This window comes from Nothobranchius furzeri, chromosome 12, assembly GCF_043380555.1.
Source record: "Nothobranchius furzeri strain GRZ-AD chromosome 12, NfurGRZ-RIMD1, whole genome shotgun sequence".
NCBI classification, from domain to species: Eukaryota; Metazoa; Chordata; class Actinopteri; order Cyprinodontiformes; family Nothobranchiidae; genus Nothobranchius; species Nothobranchius furzeri.
This window is the reverse complement of record NC_091752.1, coordinates 5,469,428-5,496,641: the sequence shown is the minus strand read 5'-3', so window position 1 is coordinate 5,496,641 and position 27,214 is coordinate 5,469,428. Positions and strand designations below refer to the sequence as shown.

At 42.1% G+C, this 27,214-nt stretch overlaps 2 protein-coding genes across 2 annotated transcripts; both read right to left on the bottom strand.

The window, feature by feature from the left end:
• herc4 (HECT and RLD domain containing E3 ubiquitin protein ligase 4) lies at positions 1-16,630 on the bottom strand. The gene is made up of 24 exons (XM_015943865.3): positions 16,436-16,630; positions 12,635-12,912; positions 12,393-12,552; positions 12,226-12,302; positions 10,501-10,722; positions 10,332-10,423; positions 9,839-9,969; positions 7,791-7,945; positions 7,629-7,699; positions 6,718-6,842; positions 6,548-6,607; positions 6,362-6,473; positions 5,674-5,863; positions 5,422-5,594; positions 5,223-5,339; positions 5,048-5,146; positions 4,806-4,973; positions 2,230-2,373; positions 1,995-2,161; positions 1,844-1,910; positions 1,174-1,256; positions 917-1,100; positions 738-840; positions 1-651 (listed from the first exon to the last, which is right to left on the bottom strand). Exons 2-24 carry the CDS (start codon positions 12,858-12,860, stop codon positions 443-445), a joined length of 3,135 nt encoding a protein of 1,044 aa, XP_015799351.1. The 5' UTR covers positions 12,861-12,912; positions 16,436-16,630; the 3' UTR covers positions 1-442.
• Positions 16,631-23,039: 6,409 nt separating this feature from the next.
• LOC107375385 (androgen-dependent TFPI-regulating protein) lies at positions 23,040-27,097 on the bottom strand. Its single transcript, XM_015943866.3, has 5 exons — positions 26,018-27,097; positions 25,801-25,926; positions 25,615-25,716; positions 25,393-25,508; positions 23,040-23,362 (listed from the first exon to the last, which is right to left on the bottom strand). Exons 1-5 carry the CDS (start codon positions 26,318-26,320, stop codon positions 23,158-23,160), a joined length of 852 nt encoding a protein of 283 aa, XP_015799352.1. The 5' UTR covers positions 26,321-27,097; the 3' UTR covers positions 23,040-23,157.
• Between the last annotated feature and the right edge of the window lie 117 nt (positions 27,098-27,214).

Genomic DNA, 27,214 nt, shown 5'->3' with positions numbered 1-27,214 from the left:
TCTTTTTCCCAGTGGTTGATCTTTATTTTGATTTGTGAATCGTTTAATGCGTACAGCCAACCCAGCCTTCAGACCCTTCTCACAGCATCTACGCAGACGTGACAACAGAAACACCAAAAAAGGTCAAACACCGTCTAGACACCACGCCTGTAGAACAGCGACTGCAGGTTTCAGTTCTCCGCTACCGATCGGTTTAAAGTTTTCTGGATCAACAGTGTTCAAGCTGTGTTCTGTTCTTGAGTCAGTAACCTGTCAATCGTTATAAACATCTCACTATGACGTTCAGTTGCATTTCAGAGTACAAGTTAGTGTATGGGAGTCCTGTAATCAAGTACTGCAAAAAACACAAATCAACATGGAGTCCCTTCTCCAACAAGAGTCTGGTTTTGAGGAGTATTTGAAATGATGTGGGAACGTGGCACCATAACCCGTGTCACCTCCATCAGGCCAGATTAAAGCCTTGATTATGATCTATCGCTTGTAAAAGCTTCTCGCGGAGCATTTCTACACTCGTGTACTTGGGTAGGTCCAGCAGGTTGAAGCAGGTGTGGGCGACTGGCAGGTAATGCTCGCCTCCGCCGGTAGGCTGGATCACCAGTTTGAGACTTTTCATGCCCAAGATGGGAATGCGGTCACTTCCTGTGAGGAACACTGCAGAGACGGAACAAAATGGAGCTGAATTAACAGAAACGTTGGGGGGGTTTGAACGTACCTCACCTACATTCAGCCAAACTCACAGAGAAACTGTTTCTTTTTCTCTAGAGGAAGGTCGTGGAACACCTCCCAGAAGAGCCTAATGGTCGGGTGCTCAGCCCAGTACTCCCCTTTGTACTCGGTACTCTGCACAGTAAGAACCAAAGTATTTATCGTGCCCTAACAGACAGACTTAGGCGTATTTCACTGAAACCAGTATGACCTTTTGGAGCTCCGCCCAGTCATAGTTGGTGTTGCCGATGATCATGGCTTGCAGCTCGCTGGGCTGGAACAGATCCAGAACTTTCCCACCACAGACTTTATGGAAGCCTGTGTAGAAACCCTCAAACAGCAGCGCTACTGATGAATTAAAGACGTAGTCTACGTAGGCACTGACAAAGTCCTGCCTGGAAGGAAAGGCATCGAAAAAAGTCAGAAACTTTGTTGGTTGCAGGTAACAGCTGCCTCAGAAATCTTTACCTGTTGGATTTGTTGACACTGACGTTCTCTCCGTTTGGCACCAGTTCTAAGACCTCCGTGGCCCCGTAGTTGTCTTCTGTCACCTGAAAACAGTTGTTAGGACTTGCGAATAATATTCAATTAACTTAGCCTAGAAATCTAGATCAGCAGGTTGGTCTAGCCACGGTCCATTCTCGGCAGGTCTACCACTGGATGGAATCATTTTGTGTCTAGCCAATCATAGCACTCTATGTTTGTAGAGAGATGTTGTGAGGGCCTAGCACTCGAGCTGTGAAGGAGAAAAAGGGCAAAGATGCCACTGATGCTGAGACAGCTTTGGCGTCAACTTTGGACAATTTACACTCGGTCTTTTCTTTGTTCTTTGCTCCGATTGGTCCTAGCACTGCAGAGACCGTTTTAAAAGACAACCACAGATTTCACCCAACGACCACCCTATCGGCCCATGGCCAGACCATATGTTCACATATACAAGATGGCTGGCCAGGCTACAATTAACTCACACCTAGAGAATTTAAGGTCGTCAGCTAGCTTGACATTCGTGTTTTAGGTCTGTGGGAAGAAACCGGAGTGCCCAGAGAAAATCTACACATGCATGAGCAGAAAATGCCAACTTCACACAGAAAGGCCGCATTCGAACCGTAAGATTTAACGAAAGACTAAAAATTCTTACAGTGAAATTCAAGCAGAAGACTTCCTCAATGTCGTCCTCGGTGTAGTCCAGCAGCTCCTGCAGACTCCTGATTTAAAGGCACAGCAGGACGCTTCATGAGCCATCGGGTGAATAATGTTTCTGTGGAATCGTTCAGAACTCGGACTCGTACCTTCCCACATCTGGTGTCAGCTCTTTCAGGTCATCCAGTGTCGGTTTCCTCTTCAGAAGCTTTTTGTAAAGAGCCAAAGGGAAGTTGAGCTCCACTATGGTGAAGTTGTAGATGGCCAGACCACAGATGACCCCGATCAGGTTGAACAAGTCAAAGTCCTCAAAGGTCTGCGGGGAAGAAACATCGAGGATGACGATGTTGCAGGCAGCATTCAGACATCATCGTGTGCCGGTACCTTGTGTGAGAACCAGATGAGCCTGGACTCCTCGTAGTACCGAAACATCCCGTATTTGGGATCAAGCAGCTCTTTCATAATCAGGAGGAAAAACTCTTTTCTAACACCTCCGGCATCGACTGCGTCTTCTCCCACAAAAATCACCTGAAGAGCAAAAATGTCAAAAGTGAGGTGAGTAACCGTTCCCATCAACTCTTGCTGCTGGCTCAGAACTGTGTGGCTGTGCACCTTCAGTACTTAACAAAGATGGATGTTTGTTTTCAGAATCTGGAGCGTAACGTGGAAGACGCATTTAACGGACTCTGGGCAGATGTCATCCACCCCAGGTACCTTGCCACCGAGGAGTTTTTGACCACCTCAGTGACCTCAGGCATCAAGATGGGGGACAACAAGTGTGCCCACCCCTGCTCGGCTCCTCTCAGTAGGAGCAACTCCAGAGCGAGGAAACTGGATCCGGAATCAGAGACATGCGTTGAGGGGAGTCCGGAACCTCTCAACCTCTTTCCCCACCAGGGAGGTGACATTTCACATACCGAGAGTTAGCTTTCGTAGCTGAGGGTCGGACCGCCAAGGTCCCTGCCTTCAGCTACCACCCGACACACAAAGCACCCGACCCCTTTGGCCCCTCCCACAAGCGGTGAGCTCATGGAAAGGGGGACCCATGTCTTCGGGCTGTGCCCGGCCGGGCTCCATGGGAAAAGCCTCGTCACCAGGTGTTCGCCAACGTGCCCCAACTCGAGGCCCTGGATCCAGAGGGGGGCCCCGGCTGAGCCGCGTCCGGACGAGGTTTCCATTTATGTTTTTCCTCATAAGCGGCCTGTGGGTCTCTAGTAGGAATGATAAAAGCCAGAGAAAAACGTTCTGGCGCGCCTGTCTGAGGAGATAGAACTCAGCTGGAGGAGAAAGTAGCTTCAGACGACAGGATCTGGAGTCTTGTTTACTGATATTCAAACATCTCTGCTCTGATTGGCTAACAGCAACGAGACTCTACCACTGACTCTGTTTGCTCTGCAACGTTGATGTTTCATCTCCACAAATAACACAAGCCTGGAGGAGTTCTGCTGTGTGGTGGAGTTGCTAATGCTAACAGTTAGCTTCTACTAGCCAAGACGTTCTCTGCCGTTTCCTGGACGCTGAACCAACAACAGCCTTCCCCGTCGTGAGTCCAGATTGGTGAGTCTATGAGTGACAGTGTGACGTAGATCTGTCAGGCTTTTCTGATCCTAGAGTTTCACCGTCTGTTTTCTATCAGAAGCTACTGCAGGAGGTAGGTGTAGGAGACTATTTTCATGTTCAGCCTGCATGAAACACTCAGCGTGACCCGTTAGAATCAGAAATAATAGCATAACAGTTTTTTTCTGTGAAGTTTACCCTTACTCAGGGCGACGGTGGCACAGGAGTTACGCGCTCGCTCCGTAATAAGGTTGCAGGTTCGAGCCCTGCTCAGTCTGTCGCTGTCGTTGTGTCCTTGGGCAAGACACTTAACCCCTCTCGCCTGCTAGTGGTGGTCGGAGGGACTGGTGCCGTCTGTGTACGGCAGCCTTGCCTCTGTCAGTGCGCCCCAGGGCAGCTGTGGCTACATCGTAGCTCATCCCCACCAGAGTGTGAATGTGTGTGTGAATGGGTGAAGGACTGACGGTGTTGTAAAGCATCTTGGGGGGTTCCAGGACTCTAGAAGATGCTCAAATACAGGCCATTTACCATTTAAGCAACTGACAATCTGCTCTATTTTATTTTGAAAGTGTCTGGGTGTTTTGCACTGCTTTGTGTTTGACTTCCTGTCTGACCTGATCCGAATCGTTGAGCTTGACGCATTCTGGAGGCATAGACTCAAAGCATAAATTAAGCGAAACGACGTATCACTACTGCTTCACTGGCTGCCAGTCAACTTCAGGGTTCATTTCAAGATCCTGGTTCTGGTCTATAGGGCCTTACATGGACAAGCACCATCTTACATTGGTGATCTTATAAGTCCCTACACCCCCAGCAGGTCCCTGAGGTCCAGTGATCAAAGCCTACTGGTTGTGCAGCACCAGGCTAAAGGTCAAAGGTGACAGATCATCTGCTGCTGTGGCCCCCAGACTCTGGACCTCTCTCCCCCTGAGCCTGAGATCAGTGGACTCAGTGGTCTCCTTTAAAAAGCAGCTGAAGACTCACTTGTTCAAGCTGGCTTTTGTATGACCTTCTTCACCTCTCTCTCTTTATTGTGCTCTCCCCACCTATTCCACCTTCCTCAGGATCCACTGATTTCCCTCTTTCCTGTTCACTCTCTCTTTCTTAACATTTTTTCTTTTAAATCCCAATCGTCTATTTTTGCTCATTTTAAATATATTTTTAAACATTTTCTAAATGCTTTTTTATATTTTTACAATTTTTTTGTTTTTCTGAAGCGCCTCGTGATTTTTATCTTGAGAGGCGCTTTAGAAATGATATTTTCTTCTTCTTCTTCTTCTGGGACGTGTCCAAAACGCAACACTCATGCTTCCGGTGGAAAGTAAGGGTCAGTGTGGGAAGAACATGGTGAGAAAACGCTCCACACGAACATCTCCTATCCCACCATCACAGAAAGCTTTCACCTTGAGTGGTTTCTTGTAGTCAACATTCTTGGATTTCCTGAGGACCTCCATTGTGTCTCCCACAATATTGTCCCTTCGAACGACGAGGATGAGACACGGGTTGACAGATTCAACAGCCGGCAGGAACATGGAGCTGTAGTTCTGCAACTGCGCCTGATCCACTGCCATCTGTTTAGGAAACACAAGAGTGACTAATGACCGGCTGAAGAAGAAATCTTCACCGGTTTGACTTCGGGTGTTACCTGCATCTGCATGACAGCATCCGTCTGAAGCAGAGCAGTTTTTGCCTGGGCATCGAACACAAACGGGTACTTGCACAGAGTCACGATGCCGTCCCGGCCCTGATCAGGAGCAGGAAGCAGAAACGATTCAGATGCACGCTGGTGGGATCACGGAGGAGCAGACAACCGTGCTCACCATCGGGTACATCTGCCTCTGACTCCAGGTGATGTAGTCGTTTCTGATGTCCACCAGCTCATCCAGCTCATGAATGTAGAACTTATCGTACTGAATGTTTCCTGCTTTCTCGTTCACCTGATGAGACGGAGGGGAATACAGACCAGTGACGGGAGGACGTACAGCTGATGCAACAGATGCACAAAGGATATTTTCTGACCTGGTGCAGGATCTCCAGGAATCGAAGGGACGTGTCCACGAAGCAGGAGAAAATTCTCTGCTCCATTTCAGGAATGCCCATCTTGCTCAGCTGCAGCAGATACACCACCACGTTTTTGTACACATCCACCAGGCGCTGGAAGACCGGCGGTTCAAACGTGGACCACCAGTTTCCTGAAGCAAAGGCAAAACTTCTTTTATTACAAACGTCGTATAAAATAAGAAACCAGTTTAAAAACACACACCATCCTACCTAAAACCCTCCGAGCTGCCTCTTTCAGGCTGATGATGCATTTGGCAAACGGGATGGTGATTGTGATGTAATTGCTTCTGTCGCTGAACAGAGGGCATTCTGGGAGAGTCAGGTAGAGTCTCAGGACTTCAATGTCTGGAGGAGAGTTACTTAGCCAGGGTATCAGGGTCTTCTCCAGACTAGCAGCAACCTGAGAGTAAACATCTCTTTAGGTTGCAGTCATTCCTGCTGAATCATCTCTAAATCGCTCCCAGCACCGGGCCAGAGCAGCTCGAGTCCAGCGACGAGCTGCTTCTGCTGCAGCACCAGTTCTGCAGGTACGGAGTCATTGCCTTGGGAGGCGAAACTGAAAGAATTGGTTATTGGCGAAGCTCTGAGACCAGTCTGGTGGGTCAACCCATTTCGCATTTTTCACCACGGCATACTGAGTCTACCAAGCCAACTCTGGGTTGAACCATCACTTTGCAGAATCTTTTTATTTTTATCATTGACAAAACAGAATAGAAAGAAAAATAAGTCTAAAAAATAAACTTTTTTTTTCTCTTTTACAGACACGAGAAAATATTCAATGTTACACTTTTCAAGCCTGCAGGTAAACGCATGTGAGCTATTTTAAATCCACTTTACTGGTGCTCAGAGGACAAAGGTGCAGCTTGAAAACAGACAGACGTCATGTGTGAGCGCTGACCTGCTGGGAAACCTCAGGGTGCTGTTGCTGAATGACTCTGTGAAGGAGGAGTCGAGCCGTGTTCATGTCTACTCCTGGGTACTTGCTGCTGGTACTGTAGTGATCTGGAGGACTGCAACGGAAGCTCATGTTAGGGCGATCAACCGCAGCGATGCCAACGCATCGCCCCAGTTAAAACACGGCTACCTTGTCGACAGGAAGGATCCGTTGAGGCAGCTTGCTGAGGAGAACACAAGTTCAATCTCACTAAAAAAAACAAAGACCAAGTGATTAGTGCAAAGACTTAAAACAACGAACACCAAAGGTTGTCTGAGGTGAACTGAAATGAGAAGAAAGGGACTTGGAGAGACGTTTACTTGGATATTTCCAGCGGGAGTCTTCCTGGGGAGTAAGTCAGCCATTTTTGTACAAGATCCTCGGTCAGGGTGCAAATCTTCCTTTGGGGATCTTGGATGCTCGCGTCGTTTATGTTCTGGAGATTCTGCAGATGATAAATATTTAAACATGAAAAAAAAATAATAAAAAAAGTCTCCACCTGGATTTAATTAAGCAGACGTGTAGGAGCCTCCTATTGGATAATTACTGCATGGGCGATAACCAAGTTATTTAACCCGACTGGTACAACGAGCTGCTTCTCATTTCTTAAACAACCATGAGCAAAGACACATCTGGCGGTGGAAAAGATGTTAGTCTGTGTGAGAAGGGTCAGACCATTGGCATCAAGCAGAGAAAACATCTAAGGAGATGCAGAAACGACTAAAACGGGGTTAAGAACTGTCCAGCGCTTGATTAAAAACTGGAAGGACAGTGGGGACCCGTCGTCTTCGAGGAAGAAATGTGGCTGGAGAAAGGCGATCACTTCAACGTTTGGTGAAACCAAAACAACAGTAGAACTCAGGGTTATGTTTAATGGTGAATAAGAGCATTTCCACATGCACACACAACTGGTAAGCATGCACGGCCGCCAAAAAGCATCCAATTCGTAGGAATAAAACTGAAAACAAGCATTTATGAAAAATATAGAACTTTACGGCTAAAGATCACGTGGCATAAGGCGCCCCATGCTGTACAACCCTGATGCTCTACAAGATCTCAGTTTACATTTGAAGTTATTTGTTCAAATGCTCTAAAAATGCACACGTGCAATTGTTGTCAGAACTACCAACAGATGGGAAAGACTGGATCAAGTGAGCTGTAAACTGAGGACAATGAGCCACCTCAACCACACAGTTACGTATCCGACTTTAACACACGTGCACACACTGACCGTGCAAAAGTGAGCAAAGCTCTGATCTCCTCCAGCATAAATCCTCTTGACAAAACAGGTCCGCGCTGCGTCTGAATGGTAGAAAAGAAAAAAACCAGAGGATACTTAACGGCGGTCGCGTTATCTTGTCTGTCTGATGTAACTTTGTTTAAAGAGTCTCACTCGGCTCTGCGTCTCCATTAGCAGCGCCCCAGGGACCTCTGACGGCTGACGGGCTTTTCCTGTTGCAGGTGGAGTTGGTCCCGAGCTGCCCGTTACCTCCCAGCCCAAATGAATTCATCTTTCCAGAGGAGGGTGTGAAAGCCAGCGTGTGCTGCCTGATAAATATTTAAAACAGACTTGTTTTTAGGGATGCAAGAAATGATCGATATGGCAATGTGTCGTGATATTTTTTCCTGCGATATTACATCGATATTCAAAAGCCGTGTATCAAATTTTTGGAAGAATTTACATGCAAACATCTGTCGTTTCGTTTCTTTTGGTGCAATTCAAACGCCGACCACTAGTTGGCAGCAGTGTGCAGTGGGTTTTGTTTCCACCACTGAAATGTAAATCCCTCTATTGTGGTTCAGGTACCTCATCTTAAACATGTTACGCATCAGTTTGGACTGTTTACTGAATTTCCCTACAATAAATTCAGTCTAAATAAATCACTAATACCGTCTGGATGAGTGTATCGCAATATATCGTATCGTCTCCCCGTATCATGATATATTGTATTGTCTCCCCGTATCATGATATATCGTATCGTCTCCCTGTATCATGATATATCGTATCGTCTCCCCGTATCGTGATATATCGTATCGTCTCCCCGTATCGTGATATATCGTATCGTCTCCCTGTATCATGATATATCGTATCATCTCCCTGTATCATGATATATCGTATCATCTCCCTGTATCATGATATATCGTATCGTCTCCCTGTATCATGATATATCGTATCGTCTCCCCGTATCGTGATATATCGTATCGTCTCCCCGTATCGTGATATATCGTATCATCTCCCTGTATCGTGATATAACGTATCGCCTCCCTGTATCGTGATATATCGTATCGTCTCCCCGTATCGTGATATATCGTATCGTCTCCCCGTATCGTGATATATCGTATCGTCTCCCTGTATCGTGTAGGAGTTTGTAAATAGAGGAGGAATCTGCCTGTTTTTCCTCTAGTTCGCCCTCTTCTCCGCCTTCACCAACATCTCCGCCAAATACCGAAGACCCGGAATAACGTCCGTCCACTACTAGATTATTTTCCTGTTTTGCCCGCCTTCGTCTCCCGGCAACGGACAACAACTTCCGGGGTCAGATGCGCTGCTTCGTGTCTACCGCAGATGTAGAAAATCACCGGGAGCGTTTCTCCCTTCATTAAGGAGCTTCTTTCAGACATGAGGAGAGCTGTTTTGGTGGTAGCAGTCTCTCCTCCGTGCTGGTCTGTTTGCTGCTGGGTGTTTTTGGTTTATTTAAACTTGGTAACTTGAACTTAATGTTGGTAAAGCTACTGTTAGCATCTTCGCTAACAGCTGTTACGTTTTGGTTTAGAGTTAATCTTTTTTGTGGTGTAGATCTCCCTTTTTATTACATTTAGAGTGTTGTGGGTTTTCGGTTTAGTTTAAAATATCACCTTGAGTTTGGTTTAACCCGTAAGACAACTTGCCTCACGCACATAAGTGACCAAAACAAAGCAGCATGGAGACACTCCATCTTCTACCACCTCTCAGGCAGCAGCCTGCACTCCCAAGTTCTACACGTCACCAGAACATAACCAACCGCAACACAATAAAAGCAGTGTTATACAAAATGGAAGGCCTGTAGTGTTTATTCTCTTACAGTAAGAATTTATCAATTTTTTTGAGGAATTTATTTGAGATTTTCTGGTTTTTGTTAATTGTGCAATAGAAAAATAATCATTAGATTAATTTTCTAAATAGTCATTAGAATAGTCGACTATTCGATAAAATAATCATCAGAATAATCGTTTTAAAAATAATCGTTTACCCCCAGCCCTAGTCTCCCCGTATCGTGATATATCGTATCGTCTCCCTGTATCATGATATATCGTATCGTCTCCCCGTATCGTGATATATCGTATCGCCAGAATTTCACCAATACACACCCCGACTTGTTTTGGTGTCGTTTGTATTAAATTCCATCAACAAAACCCGTTTATGCAACCTGTAAATATACGTAAAAGTGGCTGTAAATGCACCTTCCACACGCAATCTGCGTGACCACACTTCCCATGAGCTCAAACACCTTCCTTGGATTGATTTCATGATTTGTGGAGTTGTGTCCCAGTTGTCCGTATCCTCCTGCTCCGAATGTAAACACGCCTCCCTCCTGTGGAATATGCGGTTGGGACAGGCAGTTAAAAGGCAACACGAGAGTAAAAAGTGCATGCAGGCACTAACAGGAAGCTAGAAAACGTCTTCACCCAATCAACATTAAAAACATGAAAAACTGATGGGATGAAATAAAAACGCACATTTAAGCGCATTTGAATTAAACATTTCATAATATCGAGCTTAGATTTTTACACAAGATTCCATTATTTCTACATTTTATTGTCAGATTACACAATTGTCTCGTATTTATTTATGTATAGCTATTTCATAATGTATAATTTACTTTATTTTGAATGCTTTAGAGTTCCATATATGAGCTGTTTTTATCCAATCATAATAAGAAACTGAGCAGCCGACCTTTGTCAGTGCAGCAGTGTGATCTTCTCCACAGGAGATATAAATCACTTTCTGGGATCTGAGGGACTTCAGGAGCGCCGGGCAACACCGATCTGTAACAACCAACAAAAAAAAACAACAACTGAGGATCCACCGGCGTCTGAATGCTTCAGGGTTTTGGACCACCCACCGCTTGTGTCATTCAGACCCAGCTGGCCAAACTTGTTGCACCCCCAACCGAAAATGGCTCCTGAGAAAGTGAGGGCGAAGCTGTGAGCACCACCAGCTGATATCTGAGCAAAAGGGATTCCCTGCAGAGACGGGAGGATCTGTGGCGTGGAAATGCCCGGCCCGTTTATCCCCAGCCCAAGTTGACCGTACCGATTCTGGCCCCAGCAGAAGATGTGACCCCCTGAACATGTAGAAGCAAATCATTATGAAACAAACCAGAACTAAAGTTACAAAGGTACCAATTAGGGATGCACCGATGGATCGGCATTTGATCGTAATTGGCCGATAGCGCCCCTATCGGTTTTGATCGGAATTTTCAAAATAGATCAAAGCAAAAAGATCAGGCAGGGTTGTCACGGTAACCAGTGTAGCGGTAAACCCCGGTAAAAAAAAAAAAAAAAGTTGACAATAATAACCGTCTTGTTTGAAAAAAAAAAACTATATTATCTTGGTGGGTTTACCGTGGCTGCGGTGTAGGCGCGGTGACCCTTACCAGCCACCGTAGCATCGGCTGAAGTTGCTGGCGGCACATGCGCACTTTGTTGTTTACAACCAAAACTTTCTTGAAGCTAAAGCTGAAATAATGGTCAAAGGAGGAGATGGCAGCGCTCAGGAGGACATTTTTTATCCCTCAAAGAAGACAAAGTCGGAAGTACGGGCATATTTTAGATATTTGAAGAATGCCGAGGGCCATTTTATAGAAGACGGCTATCCTGTTTGCAGCACCTGCAGAAAAAGTGTCTGAAAGGCAGCAACGCTTCAAATCTCATGACACATCTGCGTGACCATCACCCACAACTCTACAGTCAACGCAAGGCAAGCTAACGTTAGCGTTTTAGCTAAAATGCGTGATCCGAGAATTTGGGTTGAGGGAGAACGCAACGAGTCGCTATATAAAGCAGCCGCAGCGCCGCTACCTGCATATAAACCGTGTCGCGGACACCTCCATGTTGAAATGACGCTATGCATTACGGGGCTCCCAGCGGCAGATAAGAGTTGGTCTCTCTCCGAGAATAATTATGAATTTAACAATGATTACTGCCTGATGACATTTTCCCACATCTGCAAAGCTCACTGGAAGGACACAAACCGAGGACAATATTTTCCTGATATACGGATTACTCAAGTAAGGGTAAAAAAAAAAAAAAAAGTATCTGATTAGAAGGCTACTTGAGTACTGAGTATCATCTGATCTAATATTTTTAAATGATGACATCAAACAGACATAAAATAAGAAGTTATGGGCAAATATTGGTATTTTAAAGACTAAAGGGGAAAAATCTAAACAAATAAACAACATAATTACAAAATAACACATTTTAGGCAAAATTTAGACACAAACTGAAGACAATATTTCCTGACATACAGGGTTTATTTAATTGTGTGAAAATGTAGCACGTTTAAAAAAAATACCGCGATAATACCGAAAACCGTGGTAATTTTGGTCACAATAACTGTGAGGTTAAATTTTCACACCGTGACAACCCTAATACAGACCATTTTAGATTAGGTTACATTTCCTTTATTCCCAGATTATGAAGTTTGTAGCACTCATTATAATGTTGTAGAAAATTTCTGGCCAATCCACGTGATCGGTATCGGCGATCGGCATTCTTTGATATCGGTATCGGTGATCGGCAGCAAAAAACCTGATCGGTGCATCCCTAGTACCAATCACTCTCACCTCTGGAAAGTGCGATGGAGTGCCAGTTCCCACAGGTCACCTGGGCGATTTGGATATAAGACAAACTTTTGATGTTTCTGGGAATTTTTAAAGGATGGGAAAAGAAAAGCTGAATATAACTGATCTAAGGAAACGTTGTGTTACGTGAAAGATGCTGTTGAGTTTACCGAGGGACTCGAACACATTCCTCAAAGTTATTTAAGCCCAGTTGTCCGTCTGAACCCAGACCCCAGGAGAACACCTGTCCTTTGTCGTTCAGGGCGAGTGTGTGCGACTCGCCACACGACACGGCCACAATGATCTGTGCATCCAAGGCCACGACCTGTTCTAATGAACAAAAATAAAAAGCTTTACGAGTGATGGGTGATGCCAGCAGATGTTAATGCATCAAAGGATCAAAGGCACCAACCTGGTCTCTTCCTGGACTTCTCATGTCCCAGTTGGCCCAGATCATTGCAGCCGCAGGTGTACACCGTCCCATCCTCCAGTAGGAAAGCCGTGTGTTTGCGACCACACCCTACATCTCTCACCAGCTTCCCGTGAAAGAAGTCACATTTACACGGCTCAACCACGATCTCTTCGTCAATCCCGCCCAAGCCGAGCTGTCCGTAGGAGGCGTTTCCCCAGCACAGCATGGTCACGGTCACTGCTGGTCACACACACACACAGCAGCAGGACCTTCCGACCCTGCAAAAAGACACATTTTAGGCCTCTAATAGCCTCGTGAAAAGCAGCAAAAACAATACATCACTAATGGTTTTTATAGAACCTAATTTACACAAAGAATTGTCACTGCTTGCATGGAGGTTATGGAAATAGTCAATTATTTACATGTAAATTAAATGTTTAAAGAAATAATTAGAACAATAGTTTTTAGGCAGATTATTTTTCTATGTAAATCTGAAATAATGTGTGAAAATTTTTATTTATTTTGCTCACAGGAAGCCAGATTTTCCATTCAAACTTTTTTCTGTTTGCTTTTGCATCTATTTGCCGTCCTTGAGCATTTTCAGGATGATTTTCTTTTGTTTGAGACAATAAACTAAATCATCTCTTCCCTGGAAAATCATCGTGTTCCTTTCATGATTGTGTGATCGATGAATCCTAAAAGGGTGTTGTGACTGATACTGAAGTAGCTCAGTGGTCTAGTGGTAGAGTGTCCGCCCTGAGACTGGGAGATCGGGGTTCGATTCCTGGTCGGGTCATACCAAAGACTTTGGAAAAATGGGACCCAACGCCTCCCTGCTTGACACTCAGCATTAAGGGGTTGGATTGGGGGGTTGAACCACCAAATGGTTCCCGAGCGCGGCTGTGTCTGCAGCTCACCGCTCCCCCAGGGGATGGGTCAAATGTGGAGAACAAATTTCGCACACACACCTGTGTGTGTGACAACTAATGGGACTTTAACTTTTTTAACTTTTTAAAACTCAAATCGCAGTCCTTCATCGATATTGCATCGTATCATAATCAGTTGATACCCAGAACATTTGGAACAACCTAGACCAAAGCAAAACTCACCTGAACTCTTGGTCTCAGAGGGACATTTCAATCATAGGATGAACGTTCTTACAAAAACGGAATGCATCTTTCGATTTACCTACCCAGCGTACTCATTATCATTTCCTAAAGAAGCTATCAAAGCCATAAATCAAGCAGATTTCAACTCTATCTGCAAAGGGAAAACACACTATACTAAAAAAAAGACGTTGGTTCAAGATTATAATGAAGGAGGTATCAAGGCAATAGGCTTTGAATGTATTAATAGCACAATCCAAATAAATTGGTTAAGACACCATCTAAAACACCAAAAAGAGTTCTGGTTTTATATTCCTAATGAAATTATTATGAAATTAGGGAGCACTGAATTTTTCCTAAAATGTGATAATGACCTAAAAACAGGTTTTACCATATTGGAAGATGACTTTCAAACACAATCAGCCCTCACACTACCCCGATACGGGATTGTAGATATGTTATGTGTAACAACAAATCAATGTTTTTACAAAATTGGCTAGATAAAGGCATTTGGTCTGTAATGCACTTGCTAGATGATGCAGGAAATACTATTTCATTTGAAATTTTTCATTCAAATTTAATCTAACGGATAAAAAACAATATAAAAAATTTATGAAGAATGCAATACCTCTAGAAATCTTATCAATGACATCTAACTTAAATCCAAATTACGCACACCCAATTCTCCCCTCACTTTTAATGAGTAGTGGAAATTTAACATTTTAAGTCTGTTTAGATTGCTTGTACATATTATATATGAGAACAGTCCTTTATCTTTATGTCTAATTGTTTTATCTTATTTCTATCTTGTATGTTTTTATCTTATCTGTTTTCTTTGATGTAAAGCTAACTATGTGTCTGTTGCTGCTGCCTCTGGGCCAGATCATTGTCATGAATGAGAATGAGTTCCCAATTGACTCATCTGGTTAAATAAAGGTTAAATTAAATAAATGAATTTACTAGAACCTAAACTAACCAATTTTGCTATTTGACATACATTTAACAAAGAACTTTACCCATTTTTGTATTCTTGAAACTCAATTGTAAGTTTCTTCTCTAGAAAAGATGGTGAGTCACCCCCAAATCAACTTTTTTTCCTGATAAAACTATAAATGCATGTCTAATCGTGCTGCAGACACTTGTAGTCAATAGTTTTGCACTTTAGTGCATTTTAGTTAAAATTGTAATTTTCTGCCAAAAACTGTGAGCGTTGTGTCGTCAGGTAAAAACTCGGCACTGCATTTGAATTTAAATCTGCCATCGTTATTGGCTAAGAGGTACCCTAGAACATTAGCTGGTACCATATGATGTCACAATGTGTGTGTGTGTGTGTGTGTTTGTTTGTTTGTTTGTTAGTGGCTCTGCCCTCTCAGTGTGTTAGGCAACAGCATTTGTTGCATTTTTCAAACAGGAAGTGGGAGTGGAATAATACTCTGGTAGGGGTGACTTGCTCTTTAAGGTCAAAATACTTCAAATGTCCAATTCCACCAAAAGCAAAAGGGATTTAGTTTAAGGTCATCAATAGAATATACCCTTCTGCTGAATTCCTACACAATCGATTTGGTTTTTACTGCAGTGATTGTATATTCTGTAATGAACATATCGATTCTACAAACCACATATTCGATGAATGTATGTACACTAATGCCTTTAAGGATGGTCTACATCACTGGCTAGCTAAATATGTACCAATTTCAGACTTGAAAACGTTATGTACGGTTGTATTGTACACTACTTTTCAACATGATTTGACAATCAACTCCATTGTTATGTTAGGGATTTTTTTATACACATTCCTACAATCTAGACCAAACTTTGTTGCTTTTCACAAAAACCAGTTATTTTTCTTCTCACCAACGTGAGGAAAAAAACTGCTGTGAAACTCTTCAACATGACAGAGGATCTCAAACTAATGGAAAACCTCTAGTTACTCACAAAACTTGAAATTGTGAAAATTACAAAGGCATTAATTTTTGTTAGTCTATCCATTATTTATTGTTTTCCTTCTTTTATTCGTTTATTTTTCATGTTGTTCGTGCTTATTTGTACGTCATTTGATCTGACTGTAAAGAAGTTGACTTTAATAATAAATAAAATTAGCAGACGCTAATCTTGGTGGTAGCACGTAAACCAACAAATCAAGCTAATTAACGGTTATGGGAAGCTAGCTACATTAGGTTAGCTACAAACATTACTTTAATTTTAAAAGTCTGGGCTAACATTAATTTCTAATGGAGTTTACATGAAACATTTCATTATGCCCTGTATGAATTCACAGGACCAGCTTTGATAAAACAACAAAACGGTTGAGTCTATCTGAGATTTTGTGTTTAATGTCCTATTAGCATGGAGATTAGCTAAGCAGATCAGCGTCGACTGACGCAACCTGTCAACTTTAAGTGTGCTAAACTTAATATCTCAGCGCTGACACGAAACCCTTCAAAGATCAGTTTTAGTAAAAATGTTCGACACGTGTCTGGGGATGTCTTTATCCCCTCTTGTAGTGCAGTTAGCAAGCTATAGCATTATAATGCAACTACTAGAATGGTTGGATTTGTTTTTAATGGGCACCACAACATAACCGAGTATCTTCTGAGTAGGAACACTTCCCGTTTAGCTAAAGCTGCTAGTTTAATAAGTTTGGGGACATTTCAGTAGGTGGCCGTTAAACCAAGCAGCAAGCCTGAGCTCTTACCAATACTTCCAGATGTAACAACGTTACTGCCTTCCAGTTTCCTCTCAGAATGCTGCTTCAATCGTCAAACACGTAAAGGCCAACGCCTTTCCATCGGTTAATGTCAAAAGGTTAAATTCTAGCTAAAATAAAACTAAAAAAAAGTCCCTCAATTCCTCCACTACAGAGATGTGTCAACAACTGCTGTGCTCATCTTAAAGAAATGTGTTAATTTTGTTGCGTCGCAATTCACATTTCCGTTTGCTTTTAAAAATAAAAGTCGTTTTAGAGAGTCACGGTAACTAGTCGGACAAAAAGCACTAACAAGCATTACACGTTCACTGAACGATATATGAAACATTATTAAATGTAGGTGGGAAAAAAAAACTTCACTCTACAAGTAATATTTAGCCATGCACTTGAAGACATTTATTTTGAAAGGAAAATAATTCTCCGGAAGACTAACTGCGTGTCGGTGTTGGACGTTCTCAGTGAAGATTCGTCGCGAACGGTCGCGAAGCATCAGAAATGTTCTAGATGACGCGTGTACGCATGCGCATTCTTGATGTGGTGTTCAGCGTCATTTCGTGAACTCGGTAAATCTGAAAACGAAAACCAATAAAGCATGTTGCGCTCTCTAACCGATGTCTAACCCTATCTAACCCACCCGTTTTAAGTGAAACGAAATATATTATTTTCACAAATTAAACAAGACAGAACTTATTTGAATATGTGTGTGAAATTTTTATAATTTTATGATAAAATATTAGGTAAATAAATACTTGTATGTAGTGAGGTATGTGTAAATAGGCTTAGTAATGTACTGAGGTCGTGTAAAATGATGTATTGATGTCACACATTTTATTTATCTGAACATATAAAGCCTTTTTTGCAGAGCACACTTTACCTCATTTTCTACTGGAAATGATCTGGTACCGGAGCGTGAGCCTGTTTCACGATAAAGCCAACTAAACAGTGTAATTATTTAGTTTTTGAGACATTTGGCCCCCCTGGTGGAATGAAAACAAGTCAATTATGTCCCACCACATAAAAAGACAATTAAATCCTGAACAAGAGTCAAGTGATCATACAAAACCTACAACTCACAGCAATAACCTGTTCATAACTTCAAAATACCTAAAAGTTAATTGAATTTGTAACTCCTGTGGGTTTCTTTGCCATCTTTGTTCTTTGTTTAAAGATAATTCAAGTTCATTTTTACACTGACGTTTATTTCTAATCATGCATGATTTTGTACCGTGCACATGCATGATGGGGAGTTTTCATGTAACACCTCCAGACTGACCTGTCACACATTTCCCTCCACTGCAGGTCACAGTATGACATCATCCAGCTTGTAGCAGAGTGAGCAAACTATGTGCATCCCAGTTGTTTCTTGTACTTTTCCATCATGGTTTCTTGTGCTTTTGAACAGTTTTCCTTCCAGGATTTGTAAAGGCTGCTTCATAAAAAGCGGCGAGTTTGGAAAAAATTCAAGTTTTCAACATTATGTGACCAAAACTGAGTCCTGTTTTCCCAATGTTAATTATTTGTTTTAAATGATTGCCTCAGTTGGGTGGGAGCTGGCGTTTATCTCCAGTGGTAGTCACCTGCTCAGAGGTGGAGCACATCGGTTAGGTCTCAAGTCCATCTCGGGGACACATAGACGAACCAACATTTACACAAAACTAGGAATCAGAGTCACCAGTTAAACTTAAATGCATATTTTTAGTCTGCAGAAAGAAACCGGAGCACCTGGAGAGAGTCCATGCATGCTAGCTCCATGTAGAAAGGTCACATCTAGGATTCAAATCTGTGACCTTCTGCCCCGATCGTCAGTCACACCCATTTGAAGAGTTTAGACGGGTTAGGGTTGAATCTGGGTGTGAAGATTCAAACTCCTTTTATCTTGCCATTTTTCTTGTGGGCGTGCACGTCTTTGCAGATTCGACCCACTAAGCCCACGCACACGGAGACATAATTACAGCAGAAACAGCAAGAAGACAGAACTTGTCACATCACTGTTGATAAATTTGGTTTGTCTGGGCGAGAGTCATGCTAATCCACTGAAACGAGGCTGGTTGCAGGGATTTATGATGAAAGCAGCATTGTAGTTTAATCTGTACATCATCCACTCGCAGAAATGCTTCATCACTGTTTCACACCTTCTCCATCATCACACCTCTAAAGCGCGTTCATCTTCCTGGAATTCAGTGACGGCAAAGCCGCTGATTAATGGCATCTCCATCCTGAAGTAAACACCTCTGATCATTTCTGTGACGTCATCCTGTCAACCAGTCAAAAACAGCTCTCTTCTTACATCAAGGGCCTTTTCAATTGCTAATCATTTAGGTCACAGCCCACTCGTCTCATCAGCTGTGTTTTTTTCGGTTTTGCTTTGTTTTTGTTAAAATCACGTGCTTTCCTAGTTATGCTGTTTCTCTCGTTGCGCGGGTTTGATCTGGGAGTTTCCTCCCTGCCACCGAGTGTCAGACCAGCAGGATTTTTAAACGCACAGATAAACTCCGCGCACAGGAAGGACTGAAAGACAATCATGCTATACCTGTTGGGAGTAAGTAAAGATAATTTTGAATATTTTCATTTATTTCTGTTGAGATTTATTTATTTACTTACTCTTCTCTGAGAGGACCAACATTAATCCTGTATCTTTTCTGTGCTCAGATTGTGATTGGACTGCTACTTGTGGTCATTTTCTTTTCAAAAGGACTCAGAGAGGTAAGCAAACGTTTGCAGCGTTTTCTATCTAAAGTGGAGGATTCTCCATTTTTGACCAGAACACTTAAAAATCAAGTATTCCTTGAAGGAATGTGTGTCAACTGTAAGCTTTTAAAACAAGATCATCATTGTTTGAACTTAGTTTAGTTTTGGTCTAATCTTGAAAGCGGTGCCTTAAGTGATGTCACACAAAAATTGTGAGCACTCTGTTAACACCAGTTTGTGTCGTGAATGACTCTGAGCCACTCGCAGCAAATCCAAATCCTTATCTGTAAACCGGAGTTGTAGCCATTCTTGTGATGGCTACGTCTGAGTACGATTGGACACCTTGGATTTGGAGATGGCCACCTTGGTTATGGTTTATTCCACAAATCAATTGACTGGGTGATCTTTGGCCCAGTCCCCACCGATGATCATGAGCTTGAGAAAAACATTGCAAACAGAAGTGGCTGAAAGGACAGCCACCGCTTCTCCACATCTGGAGGAGCCAGCTGAAGTGGTTCAGGCATTTGGTCAGAACGCCTCCAGGATGCCTTCCAGGGGAGATGTTTCAGGCATGTTCTGGTGCCAGGAGTCCCCCGGGTTCACCCAGGACTCACAGAACAAATTACATCTCCACGAGTGGTCTTGGAGTGCCTTGGGACTGTTGCTCACTTATAAACCTTTTCCAGTCACTAAGTACTTGAGCATGTGATCAGGACCTACCAAAACACCAAAAGTTGCTAAACATTTGTAAAATTGAACCATTTTAGTGCGTTCTAATTAATACAGTGATCTACATCGATCATATGGTCATTAATCCAACATGCAAAAATAGAATACCTATCACACGCTTTTTTTCTGAAAATTGCTTTATTTTGAAGTTCTACCTTATGTCATTTTCCACCTGTACTTCACCAAATGTGACATGAAGCCAGTGGTGTCACGGTGAACTGAGAAATTGAAGAAATCATCTCTCACCTAGAATGGTTTAAATTATTGTAAATTACTTTGATCAAAAAAATCCCTAAAATCAAATCAAATAAGTGTATTGTGACTAAATTTACTGTATTGTTATAATACGATCCATCCATCAAACTAGTATCTGACAGTGTTGATGCTTTTGCTCTGTGATGGCAGGTGATTAAAATCTTCACCATCAAAATAAAGAACATGACCTGCACGATAACTTGTGTGATTATTATTTTCAGCAGAAGAAGAAGCCTTTTAAGTCCCAGTTCCCTGAATCCAACACAAACAGCAAGATGGTGAATACCCAGCACAACACATAGACTATTACAGTGGTGTGAAAAACTATTTGCCCCCTTCCTGATTTCTTATTCTTTTGCATGTTTGTCACACAAAATGTTTCTGATCATAAACACATTTAACCGTTAGTCAAAGAACACAAGTAAACACAAAATGCAGTTTTGTAATGATGGTTTTTATTATTTAGGGAGAGAAAAAAAATCCAAACCTACATTGCCCTGTGTGAAAAAGTTATTGCCCCCTGAACCTAATAACTGGTTGGGCCTCCCTTAGCAGCAATAACTGCAATCAAGCGTTTGCGATAACTTGCTACGAGTCTTTTACAGCGCTCTGGAGGAATTTTGGCCCCCTCATCTTTGCAGAATTGTTGTAATTCAGCTTTATTTGAGGGTTTTCCAGCATGAACCGCCTTTTTAAGGTCATGCCATAGCATCTCAATAGGATTCAGGTCAGGACTTTGACTAGGCCACTCCAAAGTCTTCATTTTGTTGTTCTTCAGCCATTCAGAGGTGGATTTGCTGGTGTGTTTTGGGTCATTGTCCTGCTGCAGCACCCAAGATGGCTTCAGCTTTAGTTGACCAACAGATGGCCGGACATTCTCCTTCAGGATGTTTTGGTAGACAGTAGAATTCATGGTTCCATTATCACAGCAAGCCTTCCAGTTCCTGAAGCAGCAAAACAACCCCAGACCATCACACTACCACCACCATATTTTACTGTTGTATGATGCTCTCTGTCTGAAATGCTGTGTTACTTCTACACCAGATGTAACGGGACATTTGTCTTCCAAAAAGTTCAACTTTTGTCTCATCAGTCCACGAGGTGTTTTCCCAAAAGTCTTGGCAATCATTGAGATGTTTCTTAGCTAAACTGAGACGAGCCCTAATGTTCCTTTTGCTTAACAGTGGTTTGTGTCTTGGAAATCTGCCATGCAGGCCATTTTTGCCCAGTCTCTTTCTTATGGTGGAGTCGTGAACACTGACCTTAATTGAGGCAAGTGAGGCCTGCAGTTCTTTAGAAGTTGTCCTGGGACCTTTTGTGACCTCTCGGATGAGTTGTCTCTGCGCTCTTGGGGTAATTTTGGTCGGCCGCCCACTCCTGGGAAGGTTCACCACTGTTCCATGTTGTTGCCATTTGTGGATAATGGCTCTCACTGTGGTTCGCTGGAGTCCCAAAGCTTTAGAAACGGCTTTATAACCTTTACCAGACTGACAGATCTCAATGACTTTTGTTCTCATTTGTTCTTGAATTTCTTTGGATCTTGGCATGATGCCTAGCTTTTGGTCCACTTCTCTGTGTCAGGCAGCTCATATTTAAGTGATTTCTTGATTGAAACATGTGTGGCAGTAATCAGGCTTGGGGGTGGCTACAGAAATTGAACTCAGGTGTGAAACACCACAGTTGGGTCAGTGGCGGCTCCAGAAATGTTTTTCTGCAGGTGCTATGAAGGAGCTAGTCTTTTTATTGAGTGTGCGATGAAGGAAGTGGTCATGCGTACCTGTTGTTCTCTAAAACACCTTCAGCACTAGCAGATACACATGCGTGCACAACACCTCAACAACACCTGAAACAATCAACCCTCGACCGCCGCAGTGAAGACTGATGACTCTCTTCATCCAGATCCGTAGGGTTTTGTTGGTCTGAGATCACTTCCAAAGATTCATTCATTCCTGACTGAACCCGTGGAAATGTGGGCAACAAAACCCGATCCATTTTACCACTAGCTCTACCTTTCACTCGTTCGCAGGTGGAAAATGAGGTCAAAGGTTAACATCAATTTCCTGTTTTGGTTTAAGTTTTTACTATCTATATGATCATTTACTGATTATTTTTGTTTTGTATGTTAAATATTATCACATCCACACATTAAATTAAAATTAAATTATAAAAATAAAAATCTAATATTTACTTGGGGGTGCAATGACTAATCCAGGGGGAGCTATAGCGCCCCCTAGCGCCGCAACTGAGTTGGGTTATTTTTTAACAAGGGGGGCAATAACTTTTTCACACAGGGCAATGTAGGTTTGGATTTAGTTCTCTCCCTAAATAATAAAAACCATCATTTCAAAACTGCATTTTGTGTTTACTTGTGTTATCTTTGACTAACGGTTAAATGTGTTTGATGATCAGAAACATTTTGTGTGACAATTCCATGCAAAAGAATAAGAATTCAGGAAGGGGGCAAAGAGTTTTTCACACCACTGTATATGTAAACAAATGAGTGTAAACTAACATTATTGTCTTCAACAGAAGGATCTGAGTGAAGAAGATGTTCATCTGCTGGCAAAGATCCTTTCAGTTGGGCTGGTGGATGCCGACCCAAACTACCTCCAGCATCTGAAAGGCTACAGAGATTTAAAAGGTACTTGATCTCCTCCAAGGGAGCCAGAAGTCCGCTCAAAAGCAGGAGACAAGACAAAAATACTCTTGGGCAGTTGTGTGGACTTGTAGTGAGATCAAGGAGATGCTGAAGATGACAAAGTTCTAAACCTCTCCACGACGAGTTCTGCCACCACTGGAATGATCTGTACAAAAGTGTTCAACTGGAGCAAGCGGCTGTTTATTAGTTGGTATTTTGTGAACAAAAATCAGCGTCTGGATCCAGAAGCTGCTGAAGCCAAACGAAGAACACAATATGATGCTGTGTCGAAGAACCTTTATTATGTTTGTGGCACCGAAGACAGAGTTTCTGTGAAATGGATCACATCGGGGTATACGTGTCTCCGCGTGTTGCAGCTGCTTTAAGGACAGAAGTGAATTTATTTGATGAAATCCTTAAATTGCTTTAGACAGGCAAATGACTGCGTTTGACTCCACACGTAACTGTTGAGCTGGTCTCCGAGCTGGTAGAGGAGGCTCACCACTGACATGTTAAAACAGAAGAAGCCCAGCAGACCAGCAGGGCTGAAGTACCGTAGGAGGGGGTACACCCAGATGCCCACTGACAAGTACACCCACACAATCCTAAAGGACAAACAAAAAGGTTTTAGACTCATTTGTGTTATCCTGTCTTCAGTTTGGTACCATGTTAAAAGGATGAATCATGGAAACCGTATCACTGTTTTTGGTCTTATTTTGCCACAACAACAAAATAATAAAAAAAATTTATCGAAATTTCCAGGTTTATTTATTTAAGAAAGAACTATTATTGGTTCAAAGGAACCGTTAACCCCAGAGCTGTCTGCATTCAGCGATTAAACACACCAGTCTGGACTAGTTACAGCAGAAATGCACAAGTTGAAGCCTTCGGCCTTCCTGTTATGAAAAGTCTAGATTAATTCGAAACACTTACTTTTAAAGCTACAGTACCACGCAAAAAAGAGCTTAAACCATTTCGTCACAATTTGCTTCCAAAGAGCCAGACTTGTAGCTTTTGTTTTTATTTAAACGATGAAAATCAGCAGTAAATGACTATATGAACAAAAATAAAGCAACTTATAACACAATGTTAATTTCAAATATAAATTTATAAACCAACTAAAACAAAAGAGGAATAAAGTGTTTGAAACTAAAAAATTTAAATAACTTTTAGTCCTTGTGGCTTCCGGGTTATTTAAAGAGCAAGCCACCCCCTACCAGAGTCTTACTCCACTCCCACTTCCAGTTTGAAAAATGCAACAAATGCTGTTGCCTAGCAGACCGAGAGGGCGGAGCCGCTAACAAATACACACACACACAGGCTCACAACGACATTGACCTCATAATGTACCATCTAACATCATAGAGTACCTCAGCCAATAGCTATGGTGGATTACCTGAAGAGGGCGCAACACTGACAGTTTCAGGCAGAATATTTAAATTTTAACTAAGATGCACTAACGTGCCAAAGTATTGACTACTAGTCTACAACACAATTAGAGACTCATTTATATAGTTTGTCAGCAAAAAATGTTGATTTGGGGTACTTTGCTCTTTAAAGCTTCTTTAGCAAATCTGCAAACAAGCTAAGTTTTGAACACAAACATGTAGGGGGTCCAACCCTCATGTAACCATCTGATCTCTATTAAGGTAGCGTGACTCGGGGTTGCGGATGACCACAGTTACCAGTTCTTGTCATGTGTCTTTGCCCATGTATGTCTGATCTCGGAATTGTGTGCACTGAAACTCTAATTTCCCTCTGGGATTAATAAAGTATTGATTGATTGTAGTCAATAGTTTTGCACTTTAGGGCATTTTAGTAAAAATTGTATTTTCTGCCTAAAACTGTCAATGTTGTGCCGTTGTCAGGTAAAAACTCTGCACTGCATTTTTCAATCTGCCATTGCTATTGGATAAGAGGTACCCTAGAACATTAGCTGGTACCATATGATGTCACAATGTCGTTGTGAGCCTGTGTGTGTGTGTATTTGTTAGTGGCTCGCCCTCTCGGTCTGCTAGGCAACAGCATTTTTTGCATTTTTCAAACTGGAAGTGGGAGTTGAGTAATACTCTGGTAGGGGGTGACTTGATCTTTAAGAGGCATGAAAATAATTTAAGCTGATTTGTTTTCCAAATTTGCTATAGCAGCTTTAAACAAATTCAGCTGTTGGGTATTGTTAGATCATTTATATTTATGAATATAATTTTTTATAAATGGTAACAAAAACTTTTTTTTATATAAAAAAAAGAGTTTTTAGCAAATCTTTTTCCTCATAAAAGTAAATTATGTCTTTACATTGTGACTTGATCATTATGCTATCATGCTAAATGTTCAGTTCTGGTTCAGAAACATAAATACATTCATAAAAAAGGTGTGAAATTGCATCTATTGCTGTTTTACAAATCGTACATAATTCCTTGAAGTCTTTCTAATAAATGGGTCTGTTGGATAAACCTGGACTTGTAGCTTAAAGTGGCTTTGAAAAGGAATTATAAAAGAATAAAAGAAACTCAAGGAAAGATTAAAATGTCTCTGGAAGCAAAAAGCGGATATTTATTTTTCAAGAATTTTAAAACAGACTTTATATAAAATGAAGCTCACAGCTTTACACAATAACGTCTGACTCAGCACTTACCACGACAGATAAGCCAAGCCCACAACTCCCAGTGCTGCCAGTGCATGTTGGGTTTGTGGGAAGGTGTGAGGCTGCACCAGCACTTCTCCCAGTAAAACAGGAAGGACGAAGGTGTGCTGTGAATGCGATGTACAAGAAGTGCAGTAAGTATAAGAGGACCAGTGAAGCAGGATAATTTAGATTTTTATGAAACAAATTAGCCTGAACAGTAAAAAGTGAGACCATAGCGTGGTTTGTCCAAGGAGGGAAGAATGCGTCGATGGTAGCTGGGTAGACTAATTCTCTGTCGTAGGCGAAGATCATCCAAAAAAGGAGGACAACAAACTAAAAACAAAGAAAGCCACCAGAGAACTGAGCTCAATGCGTAATTATTGTTCTACGTAAAACTGAGCAAAACCATTTTCTCACCGTGCCAACAGGGAAAGCAAAGACAGCGAAAAGGCGGTCCTTCCATCTGCTCAGACTGCTCTCTGTCTCTTTTCCTAGTTGGAGATCAGCTACTGTTGCCAGTCCAAAGAAGGTCATCTGCAGTAACTGAAAATATTCCCAACAAATTACAATTCCATTTGTCCTTCTTCACAAACACATAGACCATGATAGAAGGGCGTTCCACAGATGCGCTCACCAAATTTAGAAAAGTAAGATACTTCCATGGTCCTCCATAAACAAAGATTCCCTTTGGCAACTCCTCTCCATCCTTTGCTGCGAGATACTGAACTACAAAAGCGTACCAGCAGAACGCTGACATGTGGAAAGCTGTCCTCGGGGTGGTGGTCATTCTCAACGCTAGATCTCGAAGGAGAAAGGGGAAATGTTCTACATGTACCCCTAGTATTCCTTCAGGCTTCGGATTGTGCGGCTCTTTAAAGATTATGCGATTCAGTATAAGCTCCTTACGATGTTTTACGTAGCGAAGGCAAAGTGACATTTTCAGACAAGAGGCCCTCTGTTGATTATGGAACACTGAAAATCTTCTTTAATAATCTACTTGGACTGTGGCATGAGACTGAACCAAGAGGCACTTCACATTCAATGTGTTTTACAAGAGAACCCCTCAGAGAACAGCTGCACTAAATGGCTTCATTTTCACACCTCCTTTGAAGCAATAGAACTGATAAACTCATTTTCCAGAGTTTCAGATTACTCTATAAACTGGTTAAAATCCACAGTTCTACCAATTAATTTCTCATTTGTCAATTTGCTTAATACACAATTGAAGAGGTCTAAATCCAAGGTTGTCTGAAACGTTCTTGCATGTGAGACCTAACTATAGAAAATATATTATTTAACTACAACCTTTGGACCAGGGGATACCAGCTCCAGTCCTTGTGAGCAACCATGCTTCACGAAACCATTGACTCAGGCGAGTTGAAGTAGGGAGACAACCATAACATGCTGGATGGAAACCCTTAAAATAAATAAGGCTTTCATACTTTACCTTATTCAGGTGTCTATATTTCAGTGGGTACATTCAAGAGAAAACGAACATGTTTGAACTCCTGCTGCAGCTTTTGAACACCACTCAGCCACCCTTTTTCTCAATTTTTTGTTTATCAGCAATAAAGAAGTTCAGTGTAGTGAAATAATTTGGCCTGAGGATGGCGCTAAAGGGCAGATTGTGATTTAAAACAAAGTTTTTCTAAAAACAACTGAAAACAATTTTATATGCTGGTGCAGTTACAACTATTAAACCTTAATCCATGGAGACGCTTTCACATACAACAAAGGAAGGTAGTCCAATTTAAAATGGAGTAGGTAAATAAATCATTGGATGAGTTTTTCTATAGACAAAGTTTTAAATATGGGAGATAAAATGAATGAA